Raw genomic sequence first — 26,755 nt, 5'->3', positions numbered from 1 at the left:
CCGGGCCCGGAGCCAGAGACCCCGGGGCCGCCCCCCGCACGAGCCGGGACGAAAACCCCGGGCCGCGTGGACTTCAGACGTCCAGCTTCCGGGTTGTTGGGGTGTTTTGTTTTTTTTTTTTTTTTGAGGTTTTAAAGAAACCATCGCTTCAGTGGCGTGCTGGGCGGCAGGGGACGGGGGGAGCCGTGTGAGTGTTGTCTGTCGCGCTTTTGGAAAATAAAGCGCTCCTTTCCTAACTCGGGGCGCTGACCGAAATAAAGGAATGTGTACTTCGGAAGCCACATCCAAAATATATGCAACTGGTGAAGGAAGGATTTGTGGTTGCTAAGCAGAAGCAGAGCATGTTTAGTTCTGTAACTTAGGATGTTGACTTAAGTTCAGGAATGTAACCCTGATAGAATAAGCAGAGTATTTTCATTGTGCCGCTCACCTGGGGGAGGGGGATTGTTTTCCTTGTGAAGTGAAGCCCTAGATTTCCCATTAGGCCTTCCTACTGGTGTATGTTATTTTATTGACCTTGTCCAAAAAGATGTTTTTAAAGAGAAGGTTTTTTAAAAGAACTCCCTATGCCTGTTTTGTGTTCTCCTTTGCCAAAAAAACAAAACACCTCATTACTTTACATGGATTGTGTCTGCGCCATTTCAATGGTTCTATTCATAAATCAGGAAACTTTTTCTGTTGCTTCTAGGAACATTTAATTGGTTTTAATCCAATGTTTCAATCCCAGTATCAAACATAAATGAACAATTAACTTCTTGAGCTTGTGTGCACTTGGGAAACTATTATATTTCACAGCTATTGCTAACATATTTCAGTTTCCCATTACACTGGACCCATTCTTTTGCAGAAAACCACGAGTTAACATCTCCTTTCACACCAACTACAGTTCACACCAATGACTTCTGCTGCAAGACTGAGAGGCACAACCAGGAGAAGGATGTGAGCATTCATTCAAGTAGATGATGTGGGACACAATCAATCCATCCAAGAAAGCCAAACCAAGCTAATATCGACTATGGGACCGATATCCTGACCTATAATATACACTCTGCTTTAAAACAAGTTATCAAGGGCCAATTTTGAAAGCAGCAAAAACCAAGTCTTCCTAGACGGAACAAAGAAAGGCACAAGGATAATTTGAGAATGCTGTGACACTGCCCTCATGCCATCTTACGCATGCAGTGTCACCTCAGCCTTTGAGAGCTTTACGGATATAGTTTAATTTACTTTTTATTAGGAGGCCTAGAGTGACTCCTGCTGGCAAACATTCAGTTTATTCCTGCAATTACTAGTTCATGGGGTCAACTTAAAAAACAAAATTCAGGGGTCCCGAGCCTGGAAACAATTACTGCAACCATTATTCTTGTTGCTTTCAGGATGATTTTAGTCTCACAAAACTCCAAGGGTTGTGGTTATGGCAAGCTCCTTTGCCGTAACACCTCCTTTCCAACCTAAAGCAGCCTGTTTTTCTGGTTTTTAGGCTTTCTTAAAAGTGTAGAGAACTAAAAACTATCTGCTTCAGGGGTTGTGCTACTAACCAATATATAGCTATTTCTCATTTACTTAATTTGAATGTCTAAGGACTAAAAATACACACATTAAGGCCTGTGTCACTAGTCTTCCATACTGTGGGCCTTCCCATATCATGTAATAAAGTCCTATAGAATAGATACGGAGAAGGCAATGGCACCCACTCCAGTACTCTTGCCTGGAAAATCCCATGGACGGAGGAGCCTAGAAGGCTGCAGTCCATGGGGTCGCTAAGAGTCGGGCATGACAGAGCGACTTCACTTTCACTTTTCACTTTCATGCATTGGAGAAAAAAATGGCAACCCACTCCAGTGTATTCTTGCCTGGAGAATCCCAGGGACAGAGGAGCCTGGTGGGCTGCCGTCTATGCGGTCGCACAGAGTCGGACATGACTGAAGCGACTTAGCAGCAGCAGCAGCAGCAGCAGCAGAATAGATATATGATGCCCCGCTTTTTAGGGCCATACTACACAGTCCTTTATTATAAAAAGTCCTACCCCAAAGTTTGTATATTAGAGTTGCTTAATTCAAAGAAGTAAATATAAACTCAGTCAAACTGGATTTAAAACAATGTAAGCTGCAGTCAGAGGACGGGGGTAGGAGGGCTAAGCTGTCTACCTTTGTTCAGTCCTTAAAGGTCAAAACCAAATCAAAACCAGATTTAGAACACAACCGGAAACCTAAATGCAAATTCATGGGCCAATTTAGGAATAAATCCATAAAATAATCCAAAAATGATCACTTGCAACTTTTCCATTATCACCAACCGACACTAACCTGGTTAAGGCACAGAACACCCTGGGAAATATAAACTGTAGGGATTACTTGCAGTCTCACTCCAAGACCAACATATGAAGCCCAGGGAAAAAGTACAGTCAATACTGGCTCTCCTGGCTCCCCTCCCCAAAGCAGAACTTGCAAATGAAGGAATGCCTGTGTGTGTGTGGTATGCATGACATGTCCACTCAGCACTGCTGGGGAGATAGAAACTGAGTGGCTTTCTATACTAGACGGTGCTCCCATTCCAAGTTTAAAGCTCTTAAGCAACAGGAGACAATAAGGGTGTATTTTACTAAGAAAGGGTGTAACCAACTATAACTTGTATCAACAAGCTAATAAAAGTATTCACCTAAGCACATTTGTGCAGAGGGTAAAGACTGGGTTCTGATTAAGTACTCAGAAATGTCCTTGATAGTTAGTGGGTGTTCTGTGTTTGTGTCTTTAGAACCAGATAAATATGATGTTCAAACAACAGGGAGCTAAGTTTTTGACATTTCAGCAAGTAGCAGTCAATACTGTTCAGTTTTTCCCATTAAATTTATTTGTACCTATGATTGTAAAAAGAGTGGTGACCACTGAAAGATGGTAAACTGGTTTGTCTCTGAGAATAACATTCTTTTTAGACTAAGAATGGGAGTGAAACAAACATCAGACATGTTATACGTTGGAACCAACAGCAGTATGCAGATGCATGTGTATTAACCCCTTTATTCAGCTTCCCAAAGCCACAGCTTCTTTGTCACAAGTGCTGTATTAAAAGCCAGTCATTCACATTTCACACTGTCTTTTCTACACTTGAAAAGATCTTTATAAAAGCAGAACCTTTTAAAATCGCTTATAATAGATGATGGGAAGATAGACATCACCAAGTCCACCTGAAACATTTTCAGAGACTGGCTACTGAAAGCAAGTTATCAGCAAAATACACTGCTTTGAAAATGATGGAAAGTTTTTGGTTGTCAGTGGAAGCCAAAAATCTGAGCCTACTATGGAGGCAATTTTCTTATTCAGAGCTTATTTAGAAAAATAAGTTCTATAATCGTCCCCATACGTATGATCCAGCTTCAACTAACAGCCCTACCTACATAAGCATGTTACAACACACTAAAATGTCTGTTCTTTCCTTTCTATTCTTTTTATCTTTTGTTCTGAAACCTTTCCACTGATGAAAATGAGTTATAGCCCTGGCTGGAATCTCATACAGATACATAAATCTATCTCCCATATCTGTAGACATTCACCTTTTTTTAAGAGGAACTTTGGTTCTCGAAGACAGTCATTTTTTGATTCAGGAGCTAAATAAAATGAATTTATTTTCATTGAAAAATAAGCACAGCAGTGAATTTAATGATACCAATCTAACTCTTTTGATACAAAATGAGAGTTGAAAGCAGCTTGAAGGAGACTGCCTATTGAAATCAGCGCATGTGAATCTGCACAGCTTTGTAACTGAGCGTCTAGCACCATTGAGGTACGAAGCATGCCAGCTGGGACGGCATTGTGCACCACAAAGTGTGGGTTGTAAGCCTAAGTCCTGAGCACAAACCCTGGTTTCCAAGTTGGCAGGTGCTGAAAACACAGCAAATGTCACGCTTGCAACTCACTGCATGGAAGGGCTCTGAGTAAAGGAAGCTAAAAAGAACAGAGCAACAGTTAAAACTTATTTCAATTTGATATTACTTTTTCCTTGCAAAATTAATAGTACCTGTAAGTATTATGTGCTAAAAGAAAACTCAAGCATGAAAAAACAGACACTGGAAAGTTTATGCATGGTAAATAAGTAAAAATATAGCAAAGTAAATCTACATTCAAAGTCACTGACATATGTAAATCTTACCAAACCTACTTAAACTATTTTAATACTAAGACTCAAAAGCATAATCAGTCCCTGGCCTTTCCCTGATCTATTTATGGTCTCAGCTGAAACAGACACTATAACACGCTTAGTCACCGATAACCGCGTCTACCTCAGTACACTCTACCAAAATCATCGCTAAAAACAAGCTATAGCATTTTCATATTGCTACACATTGAATTTAATCTAGAAAACACTTCAACAGCACACTCAATGTTTATGTCATCTTCAAATGAAAATCATTTCAATTTTTTGCTTCAAATATTCTGTAGTGGAATTCAGATTTAGTATGAGATATTCAGCCCAAAATTTAACTTAATTTTTCTATCAACTACCTGTCATATAAGTCATTGCCTCAAGAAAAATCTATTTTTAACTCATCCCTAGTGAGTTAAAGCTACCACTATCCTGCCTATTACCCATGAAAATGAAATGAGTAAATTTCATTTTCATTAGGTATACAGGAAACTGAAAGATACAGCTTGTGATTTCATAGAGTTTAAATACCCAATCTTAAGACTGAATCCTTTGGATTTAAAATATCAAGAAAAAAAAAAATTTGGTCTCTGGCTCCAATGGAAGAACATCCCTGGGAGCAGTATGAAAAGAACATTTGCCCCACGTATTCTACCAGCCTGTGAATTTCCTCACTCAGTTCTCTCAGTCTTCTCTATTAACCAAAAGCCGAGACGTTTTGTTTTACCCTATCCATTACTATTGTAAGAGGGCCAGCCAGCCTTGCCTATTTTGTCCTAGCATGCCCTGCAGCTGACCTGAAACAGAACTGATATGAATGAGAAGCTGGTTTGCAATTTTAAATACTACTTTACATCTCCTTTTAATTTTCATAGAAACAAAACAAAAAACACCTTGATCAAACCAAGATATTCAACCACTATAATGTTTACCGAATTGAAAGTAGTGAAACTCTGATTATGTTCTATCCTGATGATATACATCATATTGTACTGACCTCATCTATGTAGAGCTTCTTCTAAAATGGTTCAGACTTAAACTCTTGGAGGTCAGTTGCCCAGAGAAAGTGACACTCCTCTGGCCAGCATTTCTACAGTAGTATTAAGCACTCTAAGCGTTAAGGTATTCATTTAACCACGAATAACAAGGTTAAGTAAGTAAACAAATCTGCAAACCAAGCGTTTTCTACACTAGTGTAAACAACTGATTCACTGTACTTTACCAACTATACTGTCGGTAATATACACCAAGGTCAAATCATATAAACTGCTTCAAGTACTGTCTGCCCAACATCAAACTTTAAAATGCCATTGTGAATGTCTGCTAACTTACAGCAAAGAAAATGAACATGATTCACTGATCAAAGAAATCAAACCTAGATAATGAAAGGTGGAAATCAATGATAAAAATCTTAGTCCAACTTTCCAGGTGGCCTAGTCGGGTTGGAAAGATCTCCTGCAGAGGCAAATGGCAACCCACTCCAGTATTCTTGCCTGGGAGAAATTCCATGGACAGAGGAGCCTGGCAGGCTACAGTCCATGGGGTCGCCGCAAAGAGTGGGACGCAACTGAGAGACTCACACACGCACACGCGCGCGCACACACACACACACACACACAAGGTCACATGGGGGATCTTGGTCCGGTCCCGCGTTAGTGGTCACTGAAAACAAAGCCTTGGAGTTCAAACCTGAGGAAAATGTACCATATCCGTGGCCATTTGTTTTCAATTCAGAAGCATCCACAGTAACCTTTTCCCCACAACACCTACACTTATTACTACCTCCTGACCTCTGAAACAGATAATGATCAGAAACTTGAGGGGGATTCCTAGAATCTGCTGCAACAAATTATAAAGGGGATTTCATGAAAATCCAGCATTATGATATCTGGTCTCCACTTCTTACTAAATAAAAAGGTGCTTTTAGCACCAGTCCCATCTAGAGACTGAAGAAGGAGCTGTGCAGTATGATTTAAGATAATCTGGAAAGGCCCCACCTATGCCAGCCTTTCCCTCTTCCTTGTCTACCTCTCATCCTCCTCTACTCACTCATCTCATCACTGCTGGAATACAAATGCCTTAGGATGGATCCGAATACATTAACTCGGTGGCACTGAGGGTTAAAATCCTGAACCATTCAATATATTAGCTCCAATGGGAAGAAGGTTTCTTTGCAGAAAAGAATATTTATTTGGCTTTGGTATGTGCTAGGAATCATGCTAAGATGATTTACATTTTTCTCACTTAATATTCACTACCCTATCATGTATAGTCTATACAACTGCTTCTCTCTCCACTATATCAAACTACTTCAAAGAAAGGTACTGAAGGGTAACCAACTTGAAATAAGTATCTACTATATACTAGGCACTTTGCCAGTACCTTTAAAATAGTTCAATTTCACTGAGGGGGATAAGCAGTTATAGAACAGACTGCTGCTGCTGCTGCTGCTGCTAAGTCGCTTCAGTTGTGTCCGACTCTGCGACCCCACAGACGGCAGCCCACCAGGCTCCCCCGTCCCTGGGATTCTCCAGGCAAGAACACTGGAGTGGGATGCCATTTCCTTCTCCAATGCATGAAAGTGAAAAGTGAAAAGTGAAAGTGAAGTCGCTCAGTCGTGTCCGACCCTCAGCGATCCCATGGACTGCAGCCTTCTAGGCTCCTCCATCCATGGGATTTTCCAAGCAAGAGTACTGGAGTGGGGTGCCATTGTCTTCTCCAATAGAACAGACTGACAGTACCTCAAAGAGGTACAAGGTATAGAAGGGCAGACCCATATACTACACTCTGTATAGCATGAGAATGTAGAAACCTCAAAAACCCAGGGCTTTCAAGTGGTAAATAAAGTCATCTCTGAGTGTGCAGTGTGTGTGTTTGAAATAGGGAAGAATCAAATTAGAGAGATTCTTTGGGTTATCATAGTTTTATCAGATTATTTATCACCTTATCAAAATTACAGCGGGGAAAGTCCCTGGTGGCCCAGTTGTTAGGAGTCTGCCTGCCAATGCAGGGTTGAATCCCTGGTCCGGGAAGATTCTACATGCCACTGGGCAACTAAGCCCTCATACCACAACTATTAAACACTGAGCCTTCGAGCTCTAGGGGCTTCCCTAGTGGCTCAGAAGGTAAAGAATCTGCCTGCAATGTGGGAGACCAAGGCTCGATCCCTGGGTTGGAAAGACCCCCTGGAGGAGGGCGTGGCCACCCACTCCAGGATTCTTGCCTGGAGAATCCAGGAGGAGCCTGGTGAGTTACAGTCCACGGGGTCGCAGACAGTCTGACATGACTGAGCGACTGAGCGACTAAGCACACCACAATGAGCTCTAGAACCTGAGGGCTACAACCACTGAGCCCAGGAGCCACAACTACCGAAGCCCTTGAGCTCGAGAGGCCATGCTCGGCAACAAAAGAAACCATCTGCAGTGAGAAGCGCTTTCACCACAACTAAAGAAAGCCCACTTGAAGCAACAAAGACCCAGCACAGCCCAACACTTTTAAAAATTAAAGAAGTTTTAAAAAATAATAAAATTAAGGTAGGAGTGAAAAATTAGATGTAAATTTCTGAGTTTCTCATATAAAACATCTCTGTGTCAAATGAATATAAACTGAATTATCAAATATATATCAGGGGCAATCAATACTCAAATCTAAAGTTTACCAATGAACGCACAAAGACATTTTCAGACTGAAAAACAATCCTGTGATGGCTTCAACTGTTTTATTATATGTACATGTATTTTTTCAGATACATGAATAGCTAATTTGGTTTAAAAGAATCATAAAGTGACCTAAAAACTGATATTTAGCTAATGGAGTATTTAAACTCTCCATATATCGTGGAAATCTATTTTGTTAAGTTTTCTCTAAACCTCAGATCAATTTCAGAAGTTATTATGGACTGAACGTTTGTATCCCCCAGAAATTTATGCTGAAGCTCTAACACCCAAAGAAACAGTATGTGGAAGCGGGCCTTTGGGAAGTAATTATGGCTAGATGAAGTTATGAGGGTGGGGCTCTCACCTTGGGATCAGTGCACTTACAAGAAGAAACACTCAAGAGCTTCATAAGAACCACCAGGGAGTTTGCACACTGCACACACTCTCTCCCCACAAGCACACACAAAGAGAACACGTGAACTTAACAGGGAGATGGCAGCTGCATACAAGCCAAGAGGAGAGACCTCAGAATGAAACCTACCTTGTCGGCACCTTGATGTTGGAATTTCCAGTCTTCAGACTATGAAAAATAAATTTCTGTTGTTTGAGCCACCCAGTCCACGGCAATGCCAGCTATTACAGAGGTAGAGAGGAACTTTAAGTATCACATACTGAACACCCCTCTTTCACAAAAAGAAAAACGGAAGCCCAGAAAAGGAAAGTGACTTGCCTAGGTTCCAGTCATTTTCACCCCCAAAATTTAGTATTTTAAAAATATCATTGCTGATATTTATTCTACTAGTTAATAGATTTTAAAAGCAAATTATATGCTATTGTAAAATGAAAACAAAAACAAATTTCAAGTTCAAAAATCAATGTGATTACTGCATTTTTTGCAAATTAAATCATTAATCAAACGGACTTAACAAAATGATCTCTCAATTCTGGCTATGTAGTGTCCTTACCATACAAAGATTTCACAAGGAAACCTTAGCTCACTAAATGAGCAAACTTTTGGAAAGGTCAGGCTTATGCCAATGTGAGTTTCAATATATTAAATCTACCATGAAGTATAATCCAAAGAGAATAAATAACTCTGACTTGCTTATGACTGATTCTCAAAAATCAACAAATATTATTCTCATTCAAAAAATAGCATACAAGCAGTTTCACTGACTCACGAAGGCTCTATTTATAAATCACACAACATGTAGTTTTCACTCACAATTTCAAGCCTGTCTTCCAAAATTTGCAAACAGCTCTTTAATTCAGCCCAGTACATTTTATTAAATACCGTATTAGGATTTTCCCCATTCAGACTCCAGTGAGACTTCTTGTTGAGGACATGGAAGGAAAACCTAATTAGTGCTGCTCCAGTGCATGTAAATTTATTTCATCACGAAAATCCACAGAGTAGGGGTGAGATGCTGTCACAGAACGGCAGACGGGTATGGAATGTAAACGGCTCTTTCCTCCACTCTGCCCCTCTCCCACCCCGCCCCTCCAAGTTCCATGGTTGGAAATCATCCTAACATTTTTTTTTAGCCAGGATGTACTAAAATTAGATGGGAACAAAGGACTGACATTTTCATATTAGAGGAGGGGTTGGGAGAAAAATGTGAGCTTGCAGCACCCACTCTCTTCTACATTTAGCCTCTTCGTCCTGACTATTCCCTCAACTCTGAAGCAGCAAGGAACGCAAGGGCAGGGGAGCCAGCAGCCACCCCAGCAGCGCTTCCATTCTGCTACAATCACATCATGATACACTGCTTCATCTCTGTTAATGAAGAGTGATAAATACACTTCCGGGTCCCCTTACTCAAGCAGAGTATTTCATATTTCTGAGCTCCTCAGATAATATCCAGAGTATGCTAATTGCTGGCTCATGTAAAAATTTTTAGGTATTTGGAGAAACAAATATATTGTCAGATTCACTTTTCTTAAAAAGCTTCTGGATACCATGCACAATGAAGCTCGCTCGCTAACATACTTACTATTTCCTGATGCAGTAATAAAAATACATATTTATAAATATAAGAATTTGTGACTTATTTGGGAAGGATCACTTAAAAATGCAAAAAGTAAATTAAAAAATGAAAAAAGTAGGTTCGTTTTTTTATATCTTCCTCCAATAAACTAGGCAAGTAACTGGGAAATACTTTAAGGCACAATTGATCTCTCGGTCGAAAGTCTTTCTTACAATGGTATCAGCATGACAAAAGTACATTCTGCCGCCTCTGCGCCCCAGTTTTTGAAGTTCTACTCCATAAAAGCAGGACAGTGATACATTCAAGTCTTGAGAATTATTCCTATCTTTTTAATTTGGTTTCTCTGGGCCTAAACCACAGGTCCATACAGTGGCAGCTTAAAATGCAGTTAGAGAAGTCCTTTTAATGACTAGTTTAATGCACTGTGTTGTAGAGATTTTTAAAACTCAGTAAGTACCGACTCAAACTCTTCTTTTTTTCCCTCTGGTTACTGGAGCCCATCTTGACATCTAAGCTGGAAATGAATGATCTTTCAACAGCACTCCAGGGACTTTGCTAAGGTCATATTCAATCATTCATCAGGCTTCTTGCCCCCCGCTTTTCAGAGCTCCATTGTAGAGCTGGTTTTATTCAGCATTTATGTAGCCTGTGGGCTTGCGTGTTTGTCTGCTTAATGTTGAGTTTCATTTCTATGGCCCTAACATAGGAATCCACCAATTGACCAAAGAATCTCAAACTATTCTTTTACTTTTCTAACAAATTGCATGGTATGTATGAAGAATAAATTAGCATTAATTTTCTTCTATTAACTGTTAATAAAACATGCTCATGTGTTCCCCCCCTCTTTAAGGACATCTCTGTTTTCTGCCTAGCCAAGAGAAATGACAGGGTTTCCTAATTTTTTCCCCCCGATGGAATTGTCCTTCAACCTACCACACTCCTCACCTCCCACAATCAAGACTCCAGGTCACAGGCAGCCTCCTTCCTGTGAAGTGCACTAGACAAGACTCCTTTCAGACCCCAGCAACACCCCTCGGCACCCCTCCTCCTCCACACACACACAATTAGCTAAAGAGGTTACTACAGTGGAACACAAGATGCTTGGTCTCTTGCTCTCAGAGCAGAAGGCTGTCTCTGGAGCACATACCTTCTGTCTAGCTCACAGTGCTAACAACAGGGAATCAAACCCAAGTGTCCCCACAGGGGTAGAATGCTGATGTAGAGAGAAACTCATTTTTCACACTCATGTACCTTTTCATCATAGGCTTCCAGATACACACACACACACAAATAAATAAAATTATTTAAGAGAACATAAATCAAAGTCTATTCACATTGGCAGGGATACTCTATTTCTTTGCATATCAGTTTAAGAACAATTATCTCAAAGCCACATAAAACCTAATTATTCATCTGGGTTCTTTAAAATTAAGGTTTCTATTATACTCTGGATGAATGTGAATGAAAGTCAACATATAGATAATGTGTTACAGTATCAAGAAAATTTAAAAATAAATGAATTGAAACACATTATTCATATAAAGACTAAAAGTCTTTCATGTATGTTTACCTCCCTCCTTCCCCCCAAATAAACAGAAAATTGCACACATACCACAGATGAAGAAAAGGCAAACTCATTGCCACTATAAAGGGAAAAGAATCATTCAAGGACAGTTTGTACTTATTTTAAAATGGCTTTAGTCTAGCTGCCAAGAGTAGTGTCAGGTTTGATTCTCAGATACATAAACACTAGGCCCAAAAAGCAACTCTAACTTGTGCACCTGGCTTAAAACAAAATGTTCTGAAAACTTTCCCTTTGTTAATTGGTGTAACTCACCCATTGAGGCCTCCAATCCCTTTGGACTTGCACACACACTTCCTACACACAGAAGTGGACTGTTATGCGGCAATAACATCATCGTGAAAAGCAACAATTCTGTGCAGGCTCCACAGAGAAATCTTGTTTGCATTTCAAACAAGTCTTCTCAAAATAAGGGTGTCTTTTGATGAAATAAAATTACAATTCCAACTTCTTGCCCAGATAAAACAGCATTCACTACATAACCTACTGCTCCCTTTTAGAACGGCATGATTTCCTTCGCAGTTACCCACATATCCATATGACATATCAAAACTAAGTTTGATAATAACGTGTTTATGACTTGTTTCAGTAACTTGGGGCCTGGTTTTGAAAGTGTGGTATTATTTGAAAATATTAATAATTTATTGTTAGCATCTTTGGACCTTCCATTTGTCCTGATTTCAATCTCCGAGAGGCTGGCTTCCAGCAGGATTAAACTGCTAAGAAGAGATGACAACTCCCCTTTCCTAACCTTATCAACAGTCCCATGATTCTCCTGCCAAAAGTCCTACATCTCTGCAAACGGAACACACATACCCCCACAATAGTGACTCAAGGAGCTTTTCAACAAAGGCGCTCTCCAACTATCAGTGAATCAAACTCAATGTCTTAGTCTGGTTTTCACAGAAAGCCTGTTTTGCTCCACTGATGCTTCACAATAGCATAAACTTAACAACTCAGAATTCTAAAAGAGTACCTACACACTAATATGGTATTTAAAATCAAGAAATATTAACCTGGAAAACAACAAAGACAAGATCACTTCAATAAATTATATAACACTTTCTATGGTTTAAGATCCTGAGTCTAGTTTATAACATCAACACAATTAATTTTATATGTTTAAATCACATATATCTTAATTTTTATAATTAAAAATTTTTTATTTTAATTTTCACATATGTATTAAAAATTAAAATTTAATTTTTAAACAACAAAATTTTATTTTATTTCTCATGTTTTCATGTTAAAAATTAAAGCTTTTCCAAAAGTGTTATTTGTGTTGAAAGTTTATGGAAATGTATTCAATTATCCGGTGCAAGGCAGATAGTTATCTTAATGATTGATTAATGTTGATCTAAACCAAACTACTCTTCTCTTCCCCTTGTCTCCCTCCAGACAAAAATGAAAAGAAAAAGGGTGTAATGCTAGACTTGCTCAGTACTGGAAAAGCATTTGCTAAACAAACAAAAATTCTGTTTGTTTTATAACCCAACAAGACCCAAAGGCTGCAAATCATAAACACTATTATCATTTTTTAAAAACCTGTATTATGACTCCAATATTAAAACATCAGCCCATAGACAAAATGGCAGTGAGGATTAATAAAACTTATTTTTTCAAAAACGATCATAAATAAACTGTTTCTCTTGCTGATCAGTGCCTAACTAGAACATCTTGTCTCCAGAGCCCTGAGGATGTATATATGTAAAACTTACACCACCTTTGACAGAAGAATGACATAATTCAGTTCTTGATTAGCCAGTCTTGTAAGACAAGTAGGGAGACAGTGAAAATTAATGACGGATGACTCACTATTCTCACAGTCCACCAACCAACAGTCACTAACAAGGAGCTGCAGAGCCACTAAAAATAACTGCTCAACTTCTCTGACAGAATTTTCGGTGTACCAGTCCTGGTTCCCCTAATGAACTGTAAATGCCGTAACGGCAGAAACTTATCCCTGGGAAGCAAACTACTAGAGACAGGCTTTAGAGGCAGACCCAGAGAGGAGCCCTGGCTCCATCCTGTACTAACTGTCTGATGTGTAGAAACAGGAATAAGTAATACGCGCCTGCAGAAGATGCTGAGGGAATTCAATGCCTCCGGAAGACAACGCAGCCAGACACAGCGCCAGCCGCTAACAGTGCCTCTCAGCTGTCTTTCCTCCTGCTCCCACAGTGTACAGAAAGCCATCAGCCAAAACAAAGCTCAGTAAATACTTCTTGATCAACTGATATATTTATCTGATTTTAATTACACACGTAGGGGCTGAGACATTTTCTCAGATATTAAAGCATTAAAAAAAATCACCATTCAACCCAAAATATCACACTTAGTATGTTTTATAATAGTCCAATAAAAAATTAAGAAAGTCATTTGGCTTATTAGTCTGACCCTGGAATAGCTTGATCAAATCTTCATAAATAGCTATATTCAATTCACCTTTACCGAGGTGCAAAAATCAAGGATACGAGCTTTCTGTAAATTCATTTACTGCTTTTAAGTTTTAGCTGTTCAGCAGTTACAGGAATTATTTTTTTAATCTGAAAGAGAAATATTTACATCTCAAATACAAAAGAAAATTTTAAAATTATTCTTGGTTGATCTCTAAAACCCAACCACTTACATGCTCACGATGTTTTTTTTAACAACCCATTACTTCTCCTCAAAATGTGCATCCTGTATACTCACTAAACATTCACTTGCGCTTGCATTTTCTGTGTCAGGTTTACTTTGATGTAGAGCTTCTTAAAAAGACACTAACTGAGTCTGTCCAGTGAAAAGCCTCATGTTTTTTGGAAAACCAACGCTGCTACACTGTTTCCAGATCGGCCTCCAAAGCTGAACTTGGGTGTGGGCAGCTCTTCGAAAAGTTCAAATCCTGCCAAAGTTAAAACACTTTCATTAGGGACTGACTCCCACAGTGAAGGGATGTTTGTATTAACAAAGTACCTTAGAACCTTTCATAAAACTACATGATTCCAAACTGCATTGTGACTAAACTTCACTTTATGATTTTCAATTCTACACTATGTGTATATGTATATACACTCCAAAACACTGAAATCAACAAGCAACAGACAAAATTAAACTGAAGAAAAGAAGCTTTCCATCCATCCCTCATTTCCTTCACTTCCTTTTCATCATCCCTTCATGCATAGGGCTTTCCTCAATGGCTCAGCAGGTAAAGAATCTGCTTGCAATGCAGGAGATACAGGAGATGCGGGTTCAATCCCTGGATTGGGAAGATCCCCTGAAGGAGTATTCTTGGCTGGGAAATCCCACAGACAGAGAAGCCTGGTGGGTACAGTCCATGGGGTCACAAAGGTTTTAACACGACTGAGTGACTAAGACACATGCACTGTTACCATTAAGCACGCAAACCCTACACCTCCATCAGCCTCCTTAACCATCCAGTTGTAGGCAGCTTATCATGTGTTGAGGTCTTACCATGCATCAGGTACTGTTTTGAGTGCTTTCTACATATAATTCAATTAATCCATATCAGATATATAAAAGCACTTTAACATAGGAAAGTTAAATAATGAGGAAATAAAAATGACAAAGTTCTGGAGATGGATGGGGGTGACAGGGTGATGGCTGCACAATAATGAGCATGTACTTAAGGCCTCAGAACTGAACACTTAAAAATGGCTAAATGGTAAATTTTATGTCAGATACATTTTACTACAGTAAAAAAACAGTTCGAACCCAAGATACAGACCCAAACTGAACTCAACTTGGGAAGACAAGGAAGTAGTAACTGCCAAAGCAGTGCAGGGTTGATTCTTTTTTTTCCCCACTTAACGTGGATTCAAACATTCTGGTTCAAGTCCCACCCCCACCACTTACTAGACGGCAGGTTACTAGGTGAAGGCCAATTTACCTCACCCAGAATCCTCAATTTCTACGCAAGAAGGTTACAGGTATCACTGCCCTAATTCACTTTCAGTGATTTTGTAAAGATCAAAATAAGATAATGTGGTGTTCTCCTAAACTATAAAACAAAATGGAAATTTAATGTTATTATTCTGTTTTTAAAAAATAAGACAAATAAGGGTGGGTGGCAGTTTACCATGGTTTTCTCTCACGATGGGACTAGCAGTTTGGGAGAAACTTTTTTTTCTTTTGGGGAAGGAGATGCCTATATTTTCTAAGTTTCCATGCCTGAGCTAAGGCTCAAATAACTCTTGTAAACAGAAAAAAATGCTTAAAAGGATATATACTATTGTATTAATTGGTTTTTTATACTTTTCTTCATAGTTCATATTCGTAACCAGGGTTCACCAAATCTTAATAAATAACTAGATATTAAAATGCTAATTAATAACTGTAAAAAAAAAAAAATAACCGTAAGAAAACCTTCCCAAAGAAGGTCAGGCCTTTTAAATAATATATTTTAATGCTAAAAAAATGGAGCCACTGTGGTGGATACATGCGGACACGCCCCTATCTGTTTTCTGAAATTGTGTTTCAAATACTTCATAATAAAAATTTTCCAAAGAAAATGGAGCTGTCTGTGTAAATTTTCTAGAACTAATCTTTTAACTCCCTGGACTAACATTCAGTAGATAATACATCAAAGTGTTAAAAGTGGTTGTATACCAGAGATAATTAATTTTAATTGTTATAATCTATGTACTTATGTGTTGGGGTTACTGATATTTTCAAATGTTTTCCATAATGAATCTAGGTTACTTTTGTTGTAAGACAGGTTTCTGAGTTTTTTTAATTCCCTAGTTGTAACAAAGTCAAGTTCCTTGGACATCAAATTAGAGTATCCTAGTGTCTGGCAAATGATTAAGCAATCTTAACCTAAACAAATACCACCACCAAATATTTATATAATAGGGCTATAAAGGAAAAATTCATTTCAACAGATTTATGAACATTTACATTTCAAATTAGGAAAGAAGCAGAAAACCTGAAAAAATTAGCGAAGCAAGCTTTATTCTGTGCAAAAGGGACCACAGAAGCCAATCTTAAACCCCAGTGAGAAGCCCCTCGGCAGTGATGCATAGCAGTGTCCTGTGGCTAACTCCAAAAACCATTTTCTAAGAGAAGAAAAATGTTTTCAGTGTATATAATTATTTCTTTAACATTTCCTGTGGCAACATTTCGCTTATTTAAATTCTGCATTAAGTTCTGAAACTGAACATAAGCTAAAGAATTTACTTAGTAGTTCTCAAAGACAGATTTTTAAGCACTCTTTACCAGGCTGAAGTCTGTTCCTCATTATCAAAGACAGACAAATATGTTTTTGTCTGGTGGTTTCAAGGGTAAAAGAGAACACCTGTATTTAAAAACCAGGAAAGGAACTTGCCCTACACAGTGTAACACTGAGCATTTATTAAAACTGTCAAGCTTCAGGAAAAAAGACTATTGGTACAGGGCCTCAACAGTTCTAAAGGAAACAAATCTAACACAGAAGATAATAAAATTAATGACATGAAATAAAAGACAATAAATCACATCATTCTTGTTTTCCAGAGGCAGCAATAAAGAAGCCTCAAGCTCTCATTTCAAGCTTCAAACACTTCAAGTTTTACATTATATAACCTGCCAAAGCCATCGAATGCACACAGAAGGACATGTGTTAGGTGTTCTCCCTCCTACTGCCTATTCCCTCACTACCAAAAGAAAACAAACTCTGAGATGAAGCACACGCAACATAGTTATAAATCCATTTCCCGCTAGCTTGTGACAACTGAAGTTCAAAATTTAACCACAAATTTAGTACCATGTCACTTATTAATACTCCATCCTGAAAATTCTTCCCATTCCTTAAAAAAAAACCCTTAATACTAACCTGAAATGGAGTGTAAGGAGAAACCAAGCAAACATCTCGCTATAGAGTCTCAAGGTACTTTCCAGAAAGGCCTGTGTACCGCATGAGTAAGTGACAGGTGAAATAACCCTTCAACCATGCAAGGAGCAGTCTGCCAAAGCTCAAAGTATTCGCGTATGGATTAAAGATTCTCACAAGATTCCCATTTAGTAGACACAGTACTAATTATACTTTGCTAATTGGGGGGAAAAAAAATGTTCCTGTCTTGGCACCAAAATCTTGCAAAAAAGTAGATTTCCTCAAGAATTAATACGCAGTAATTCTTCTAAATTCCTATGTTTTGCTTCTATGCAATGTCAAAAAAAAAAAGAATATACACTTAAAACAAGAAGAAAAATCCTCAACACCTAAATGAGCACCAGTATCCACAGAATTAAAACTCTCACCATATAAGACTTTAAAAAACACTAATACCACCTGCATTATTACTATTATTACTAATTACTGGTATATCAGTGCACTGAATTCAGAAGCACAATATATGTGCTTTCTTTGTTTTGATTCTCTAAATAAGAGATTATACAGCTTAAATAAAGAACTTAATTTTTACAGGCTCATAAATTTTAGTACTTAACTGCCAGAATTTCTTGGAAAATTTTACAAAGGACTCTGGATCTCAACCAATATTATTTCTTTGTTCTTTGAATATACAGTTAAAAGTACTGCCATGGTTATTAACAAAGAAGAAAAGCAGGCAACTCCCACAAACAGAAAAGTAAAACACTGTAACACCAAGAAAAAAACCTATTTGAGTGCGTTCAACGTGAGGTAAGAACACATTTAAACAATATACAGCCATTTACCTTCACTGAATTCATCTAGCAACTCTTCCTTGGTCCAATTACATGAGGTTATTAGAAAAAAGCCTTTCACTTTCAACACTCTGGAGAGAGATTCCACATATTGTTTCCTCTTCTCAATTGCGTTGTCAGGATTAAGGCTTATGGCATCAAAAGTCCCTTTGTCAATACAAATATGAAATCCAGACAACTTTGTGGAAGGGTTCAAAAAGTCTTCTACCTATATTAAAAATCAATGTCTATGTGAAACAATCCACACACAATCTTTACTGAATTTAAGTAACAATCTGTAAAAAGTGATAGATAAAAGGAGCAATTAATTACAATGGCATTTTACATATAATAAACATATTTTCAACTTTACAGCTAACTTTTATGTGCTTCATTCCAAGATCATTAAAGCTAAGATTGGTAAGCAAGACTGACAGTGCTTCCTGGACATTCCAAATCTCTACAAATTTGGAAACAAATCAAAGCCAGGTGTACTGCCTAATAACACCAGCACATAATGGAACTCACAAGCCCAGTTTATGAAAAAGTTATTTCTGTTGAAAAGCAGAATATTTGACATATTTTTTAAATGACAAAGAAGTATCTGGAACTCAAATAGGTCACTGGAAATGTGATGACTTTTAGCAGATATTATTAGTTGTCTGACCTGAAGTAAACATGGTAAATCAAAAGTTGTATTGCCTTGACTCAGCAGCTTACAAAGCAACTACAACAAATAGCACAAAGCTTAAGAAATTCAAGGACTGTTTAAACTGCAATTACCTAACTTTTCAAATATCATGCATTTCAGATTTTGAAAGTCATGTATCATTCATCTCATTCATTTTCAATAATTTACTGATACTTCAGAAGCATCTGGAATAGTGATCTGCCTCAATTTCATAAAATATTCAAAATAATTTGCCAACAAAATTAATTCTGAAAAGCTACTTTGAAAAATTAAGCAGTTTGTGATTATTCATATAAACAAAATAATTATAAATGGTGTATTATCTAAAACTCTGTTATTGTTTGACTTTAAAATGAGTACTGTATGTTTCCATACACTCAAACATAGGCTTCCCACTCCCACCCCACATCATTCCACCTGAGGCAAAACCATGACTACCCCTCCTAAGAGTCAAGTCTGGAGAAGTTTCTATCCTAAATGCCTGTATAAAAGTATTCATGTATACAACAGATAGTTCATAGACACCTATGACATGTAGGAACATTTCAGGCCCTGGGACTATAACTGCAAACAAAACAAAAGATCTCTGTATGAGAATATATCTCATATTCTCTAAAAGGAGAGGCAACCAATAAATAAGTTAACCACATTATTTCAGATAAAGTGCTATGAAGAGAAAAATAAAGACATTGAGTGATTAGGAAGAGAAATGTTTTGGAAAAGTAGTCAGGCAAGACCTCTTTAAGAAGGTGATATTTGAGAAGAGATCAGAATGATGAGAATGAGCCAAACAAACTAAGATCTGGGGCAAGAACATTCTAGGCAGAGAGCAGCAGGAATAAAGATTGGAGAAAAACAAGGCTGAAACGTATCAGGAGCAGAAAGAAAGTCAGAGTGACTAGAGTATTACTGATAAAGATGGAAAGGGGTAAAAACCAAGGGGCTCTCTCTGTAAGGCTGGGTGGGGGTTCAGATTCCATTCTAAATGCAATGGGCAAGTGTTCGGAGGCTGATTTACACTTTAAAAAAATAACTCAGACCTGGGGCTCTGTAACAACCTAGAGTGGTGGGATGGGGAGGGAGGTGGGAGGGAGGTTCAAGAGGGAAGGAACATATATATACCTAGGGCTGATTCATGCTGATGTCTGGCGGAAACCAACACAATATTGTGAAGCAATTATCCTTCAATTAAAAATAAATTTAATTATATATATATATATAAATAAAATAACTCTGGCTGCTCTGCGGTAATGCACAGCAGAGTGGTAAGAGTAGAATTGGGAAGGCCAAGTAAGAGGCTGCTGATGGTGGTTTGGATCTAGGAGGCAACAGTGGAAATATTAAGGAATGACACATTTTCTCAAATATTCTAAAGATAAAACCAACAAAATCGTTTCTAGGATTATTTTTTCAGCAGCACCTCACAGCTTTTGAGATCTTAGTTTCCCAATCAGGGACTGAACCAGGAGAGCATTAAGTCCTAATCACTGGACCACCAGGGAATTCCTGGCTGTTGAATAAAAAGGAAAGAGTGGGATGGGGATGGGAGTTAGTGGGAAGGCAAAGGGAGAAACCAAGAGTTTCATTTTGGACTAATTAATAGGCTATTAGTTATCTAAGTGGAACTATAGAATATGCAGCGTTTCTGGAGTTCAGAGGAGAAGCCCAGGATAAAAATGTAAATGCACATGTCGTCATCTCCTCACAGATCAGAGGGCAAAATAAGTAATCTTTGGGGCATTATACCAATTTATGCATTTACAAATTTTTTATCTGGTTAATCCAAAGGTAGCTATTATTCGTGTGTATTTGCAAAAAAAGAGAGACAGAAAGGCAAAATAAACATACTTGAACATAAGAGGAAGAGGAGAAAATAAGTTCCTCAAACTGACTAGACTGAAAATTTTAATACTGTTACTTAAAAAGTTATCATTTTGGGTTATTTATGATTGATCCTTAATTTATGAGTTTAAGGATGTCAGCAAATTAATACACATCAGACACATTTAAACTTTATAACTTATTATAAATAAAAATAACAATGGCAGCAATATAAATAATAGTTACCTTCAACTTAATGTTAGATAAACCTTCTTTTTCTATAATACTTCCAGAAAGCTGTATTGCAGACGGAGAATAATCAATTCCAGTAACATCAGAGAAACCAAATTTTGCCTGGAGACAGATAATTTTATACTTTAGTTTTCTAAAATTTTAAATACTGTTTTACCTATGAGTTATAATATTCTGTTAGGACCCAGACTGTTTTATTTTATTAATACATCAAATGACATATACCCTCTAATAGTATAACATGTTTAAATTTTATTATAGAATCTAAATAGAAACTAAATGTTTAAATTCATATAATGTGCAATTTATTTGCTTTTACAATATTTGATTTTTTTTTCATAAGAAATTCATTTTCTCAAAGACAATGAGAATATATGTGTATTTCTGTCCTAAAGCAGAAAAAGGTAGTATTAATTTCCAATACTGATATGCTCCAATTCACACATAAATCTGTCATAAATTTTTCTTAACACAATTAAGTTAATGAATAAATTAAATGCATATGTAGTAAGTCCTTGCTTTTAAAATTTTTCCTTGAGTGCAATTATAAATCACGTAATTCTCCACCAACCATGTGACTATTAACCACCTTCCATTTGTACAGTATTTTTAAAATAGTTCACACATTCCAGTAGACCTTTACAAAAAACCTGTCATACACTGGGCAGGTATTAATACCCCCAAAGAGTTAAAGAAAGCTCAGTGAACTAAAGAGTTTTGAAACTAAACCTGCAATCCAGCTGTTTACTAACCACATTAACCCATGGAAGGGTGCGAGGTGTGAGAAGCCTAAGACCAGAAGCATGATGGCCTCTGGTCTTCAGCTCTAACTATGCTGAACATTGTCAGACCATTCAGGCTAAAGGCAATTTCAAAGGAAATCTGAAGAAGAAAAGAAGTTGCAAAGTAAAGCACAGCCTGAAATTCTCTTCCTGCTTTTTGCCAGTCATTTAAGACTTACCTAGACTTTTCAACTCTAAGTGACTAGTTCCTAGTCTAAACTCAACCCAACAATTATTCTCCACAGAGCACTTTTTTTCTCTTTGATCACTTTTATTTTCAGTCTTAAGATCTAGTATCAAAAAAAAATAATCTAATATCCCTTCTTTGATGCCAACCTCCTATTCTTTTAGTGATCTCAATTCGCATTCTTTAACAGCTTCGTTTTCTCCCCGTTTCCCTCACTTCCTTCTCTATCAGACCTAGAATGCAGGATGATTCTGTCAATTGACTCCTAACTAGTTCCTGCTTCTCCACACTTGTTTACTCTTCCCTTGGACTGTATAAGAAGCATACACAGACATTTTAAGTTCCTAGAACATTCATTCTCAAACTATTGCCAACATTTTTCACATTCAGTTTCTGGCACTCAGTGAGAAATAAGCAGACATTCAAGGGAATAATAAATGACCAAAAACTAAGAGGGAAAAACTTATATTAGGAAAAGGCCCAAAGCAGATTCAAATAAAAGAATGATCAGAAACAGATACTTAATGCAACTTCCCTATCAGTACAGTGGTTAAGACTCTGCACATCCACTGTAGGGGGAAGCCCTGGTAGGGGAACTAAGATCCCACATGCCACAGTCAAAGCAAAAAACAAAAAAGAATGAAACAAATCCTTAAAACACTGAAATAAATGACAATCTGGGGAATTGTAACAGAACTGAAACCTATAACAAAGAACCATACAAATAAGAAAAATTTTAAATGAAATAATTAAATTAAGAAATTCAAGGGTGGGCTTGATGGCAGACTGGACACAAACACAAAAAATACTGAAGTGGAAGAAAGGTCAGAAGAAAATGCCACTGTTAAGCACAGAATGACAGAAGGATGGAAAATTAACAACAGGAAAGAACATAAAAGATAGAATATGGCACAGAGTATTAAGATCTAAATACATATAACAGTCTTAGAAAAGGAGGAAATAAAAATAGGGCAGAAGAGAAAATGACATATGACTGAGAATTTCCTAGTTCTGACAAAGTATCTGAAGCCACAGATTCAAGAAGCACTATAAACTCAAGGCACAATAAAAACAAAGATAATACAGTATAACATACATCTGACACAATATACAATTTATATTATATATAAATAGTATAATATATCTGATGAAAACCAAAAACAGAAAAATCTCAAAATCATTCAGGGAGTGGGGTGGGGGATACAGTATGACAGATTAGCTTCTAAAGACTAACAATAAGACTGATGGCTAACAATAAGTCAAAGAATGAAAGCCAGGAAACAGTGAAAGGAAAATGCCAATCTAAAATAACACACCCAGCAAAAAAAAATATATGTGTGTGTATACACACACACGCATATATCTCCATCAAAAAGGTAGGCGATCACTGAAAAGAGCACCAAGTATGAGCAATGATTGTTAACATCACAAAAATACAGGAAACCAAACATGATATAACCATCTATTAAATTTACTTGTTTAAAAACTGAATTTGATAAAAATCTGTGGATCAGGGGTAAACAAACCTTTTCTTTAAAGGAACAGAGCATAAATATTTGAGGCTTGGCCACTCACACAGTCTCTGTCACTCCTACTCAACTCTACTACTGTAGCACATAAACTATAGATAATAATGTAAATAAGTGAATATAGCTGTATTCCAAGAAATCCTTATAAAAACAGGGAATCCTAGATTTGACTCATAAACTATATAGTTTGCTGACCCTTATTCTGGATCTAACTCCCAACCTACAGAAAACACAGGGGACAGAAAATATGCTTAAATGGTACTATAAAGATGCAATTAGAAAGTCCACACCATGCAAAAATCATTGGGATTAATAAACTACCTTCTACAATAAATAGATCACCAAGTTAAATAAACAAACAATATACAGAGAATTTAAAGAGCCTTAAAGACAGAGAATTTAAAGAGCCTTAAAGACTATCAACCAACTGCAAAATGTGGACTCAACAGCAGAATGGAAATGACAGAAGAAAAGTCAATGAACTTGAAGACACATCAATGCTAGTTATCAAATCTGATCCATGGACAGAAACTAATTAGAAAAAAAATGAACAGCGCTTCAGGGACCTGTGGGACAATAAATACAAAGAGGCCTAACTGATAGTTACAGACTCTCAAAAGGAAAGAATGTTATTGAGGGGAAAAAAAATTTTAACACAGAGAGCCTGAAAACATCCCAAATTTGACAAAAGACATAAGTTCTTAGATTCAAAAAGCTCAGTGAACTCCAAATAGGATAAGCAGAAAGAAATCTTAGCCATGGTACATCATGATTAAACTGCTAAAAACTAGAAGAAAATGGAAAAAATCTTGAAAGCATTCAGAAAAATGATGCATTACTTACAAGAACACAACCATTCAGACAACTGCAGATTCTTCATAAAAAACCGTGGCGGTTCTGGGACCTCCTGGCGGTCCAGTGGCTAACACTACACGCTCCCAACGCAGGAGGCCTGGGTCCCATCTCCCTGGTCATGGAACTAGATCCCACACGCGGCAACTGAAGACCTTGCACGCCACAAGAAGATCACAGAGCCCGTGGGCCACAACGAACCCAGTACAGCCAAACACATTTCATAATAGTTTAAAAAAAGCTATGGAAGTCAGAAAGAAGTGACACAACATTTTTAAAGTGCTGAAAGAACAATTATTAAGAATTCTATATTAAGCAAAAACATCCCTCAGGAATGAAGGTGAAATGAAGACATTCTCAGATGAAGGAACACTAAGAAAACTTCTAGCCAGCAAAGCTACTCTAAAAATCATCCCTGAAGGAAGTTCTTTAGACAGAAAGTAAACAATATTAATTCCAGAACAAATACACGTACTCAGAAGATCAGGAATGAAGAAAAAACTGCAAAAGTATCTTTACTTACTTAACAACTACTATTAACTACTATTCTCCTTTGACAGGAGAATACAAAGGATAATTACAAGATTATCCAACAGGATTTTCAACATATATAATGATAATATTTAAGACAACTACAACATAAAGGAGGGAAGATTAAAAAACTCAAATGTTGTAAGGTTTTTACATTCCACTTGAAACGGTAAAGCATTGATTCTAAGAAGATTGTGTAAATAATGTATATTATAATCTGTAGTAAAAAAGCTCCAAACACATTAAATATTGTTTAGTCACTAAGTCGTGTCTGACTCTTTTGCAATCCCATGGACTATAGCCTGCCAGGTTTCTCTGTCCATGGGATTTCCCAGGCAAGAATACTGGAATGGGTTGCCATTTCCTTCCCCGGGACCCACAGCAACCACTAAAAAATCCAGAGATATAGTCAAATCCTTAGAGCAACCACTAAAGAAACTATACCAAGACATTTATATAGATATATCTAATTAAAATGGAATACTAAAAAATGGTCAAATTAACCAAAATAAGCAGGGAAGCAGAAAGGAAGAATGAAAAACAGAGGTAACAAAGAAAAAAAATAATAAAAATGGCAGACCTAAATCTAAATGTAAATGTTCCAAACAGAGCAATTAAAGGATAGAAATTCAAAAAAGATTAAAAAAAAAATGACCCATCTATATTCTGGCTACAAGAAACTCACTTCAAATATAATGATACAGGCTGCTTAAAATGAAAGACTAGGAAAAGATGTATCACGCAAAAACTAATATAAAAATGTTGAACTTCACACCCACAAGGATGGCTATAATCAAAAGGACACATACTAAAAAGTTCTGGTGAGAATATGGAAAAAAGGGAACTCACAAACAGTGCTCATGGAAATGTATAAAGATATAGCCACTGTGGAAACAGTCAAGCAATTTCTCAAAAGGTTAAATATAGAGTAACCGTATGGACCTGGTTATATACCCAAGAGAAATAAAAACATATGTCCACACAAAAACATAAACAAATTTTCATAGCAGCATTTTTCATAGTAGCCAAAAAAACAGAAGCAACTTAAAAGTCCATGAATTGGCAAGTAGATAAATAAAATGTGACAAATCCATACAACAGAATATTAACCGGGCAAGAAGAGGAATATAGCATTGATACATGCTACCATATGGATGAACTTTGAGAATAGTATGTTAAATGAAAGAAGCCAGACACAAAAGACCACAGATTGATGGTTCCATTTATACGAAATGTCCAGAACAGACAAATCCACAGGGACAAAATGTAGATCAGTGGTTGCCAAGGACTGAAGGGAATGGGCAATAAGGAGTGAACGATAATGAATACAGGGCTTCTCCTTGGGGTGATGAAAATCTTCAGGAATTAAAACAGTGGTGATGGTTACACAAATTTGTGAATATACTGAAAACCACTTTAAAGGAGTAGATTTTATGGCATGCAGATTATATCTCAATTTTTTTAAAAGCTTTATTATTAGCATTAAAAGTGAAATTCAAAGTAAAAACAACCAATGTTAAAGAGGAACATAATACAGTAATAAACAGGTCAATTAATCAAAACACACATACAATCCTAAGTGTGTATGCTCTGAACAGAGTTTGCAAATACATGTAGCAAAAAATGACAGAAATAAAAATTAACAGACAAATTTACCAGTTTGGTCAGATAGACACTTCAACATTACTATATCCATAATTAATAGAATAGAAAATCAGTAAAGGTATAGAATTGAATACCACCACCACCAAACACCATAAATCTAGTCAACACATTCTATCAGGTAACAGCAGAACATTTTTTTTTTTTTTCAAGTACATGTGAAACATACACCAAGACGGATTATATCCTGGATAATAAAACAAACACATTTAAAAGAACTTAAATCATACAAAGTATGTTCACTGATATAATCTAATAAATAGGAAAAGGAGTACGACAAGGCTGTATATTGTCACCCTGCTTATTTAACATATATGCAGAGTATATTCGAGAAATGCTGGGCTGGAAGAAGCACAAGCTGGAATCAAGATTGCCGGGAGAAATATCAATAACCTCAGATATGCAGATGACACCACCCTTATGGCAGAAAGTGAAAAGGA

At 37.1% G+C, this 26,755-nt stretch overlaps 1 protein-coding gene across 2 annotated transcripts in view; it reads right to left on the bottom strand.

Annotated features, from left to right (window-relative positions):
- Nucleotides 1–2,004: 2,004 nt before the first annotated feature.
- METTL10 (methyltransferase like 10) overlaps nt 2,005–26,755 on the bottom strand; it is a 33,782-nt gene continuing 9,031 nt past the window's right edge. The window contains exons 4-8 of one of the 2 annotated variants that reach the window (XR_826975.1): nt 20,767–20,874; nt 18,021–18,237; nt 14,061–14,250; nt 8,338–8,429; nt 2,005–3,941 (exon numbers count right to left, since the gene is read on the bottom strand). Coding sequence is in view for 1 of the 2 variants with exons in the window: in XM_010859168.1 (XP_010857470.1) it covers nt 14,156–14,250; nt 18,021–18,237; nt 20,767–20,874 (420 nt within the window). In the remaining variant the exon portion in view is untranslated. Of the gene's footprint in view, nt 3,942–8,337; nt 8,430–12,513; nt 14,251–18,020; nt 18,238–20,766; nt 20,875–26,755 lie in introns of those variants that run through there. The other variant, XM_010859168.1, reaches the window with a different exon arrangement.

This window comes from Bison bison, unplaced genomic scaffold, assembly GCF_000754665.1.
Source record: "Bison bison bison isolate TAMUID 2011002044 unplaced genomic scaffold, Bison_UMD1.0 scf7180017864456, whole genome shotgun sequence".
Taxonomy (NCBI): domain Eukaryota; kingdom Metazoa; phylum Chordata; class Mammalia; order Artiodactyla; family Bovidae; genus Bison; species Bison bison.
Note: the sequence above shows the minus strand (reverse complement) of the source record. Positions and strands in the feature narration are given on the sequence as shown.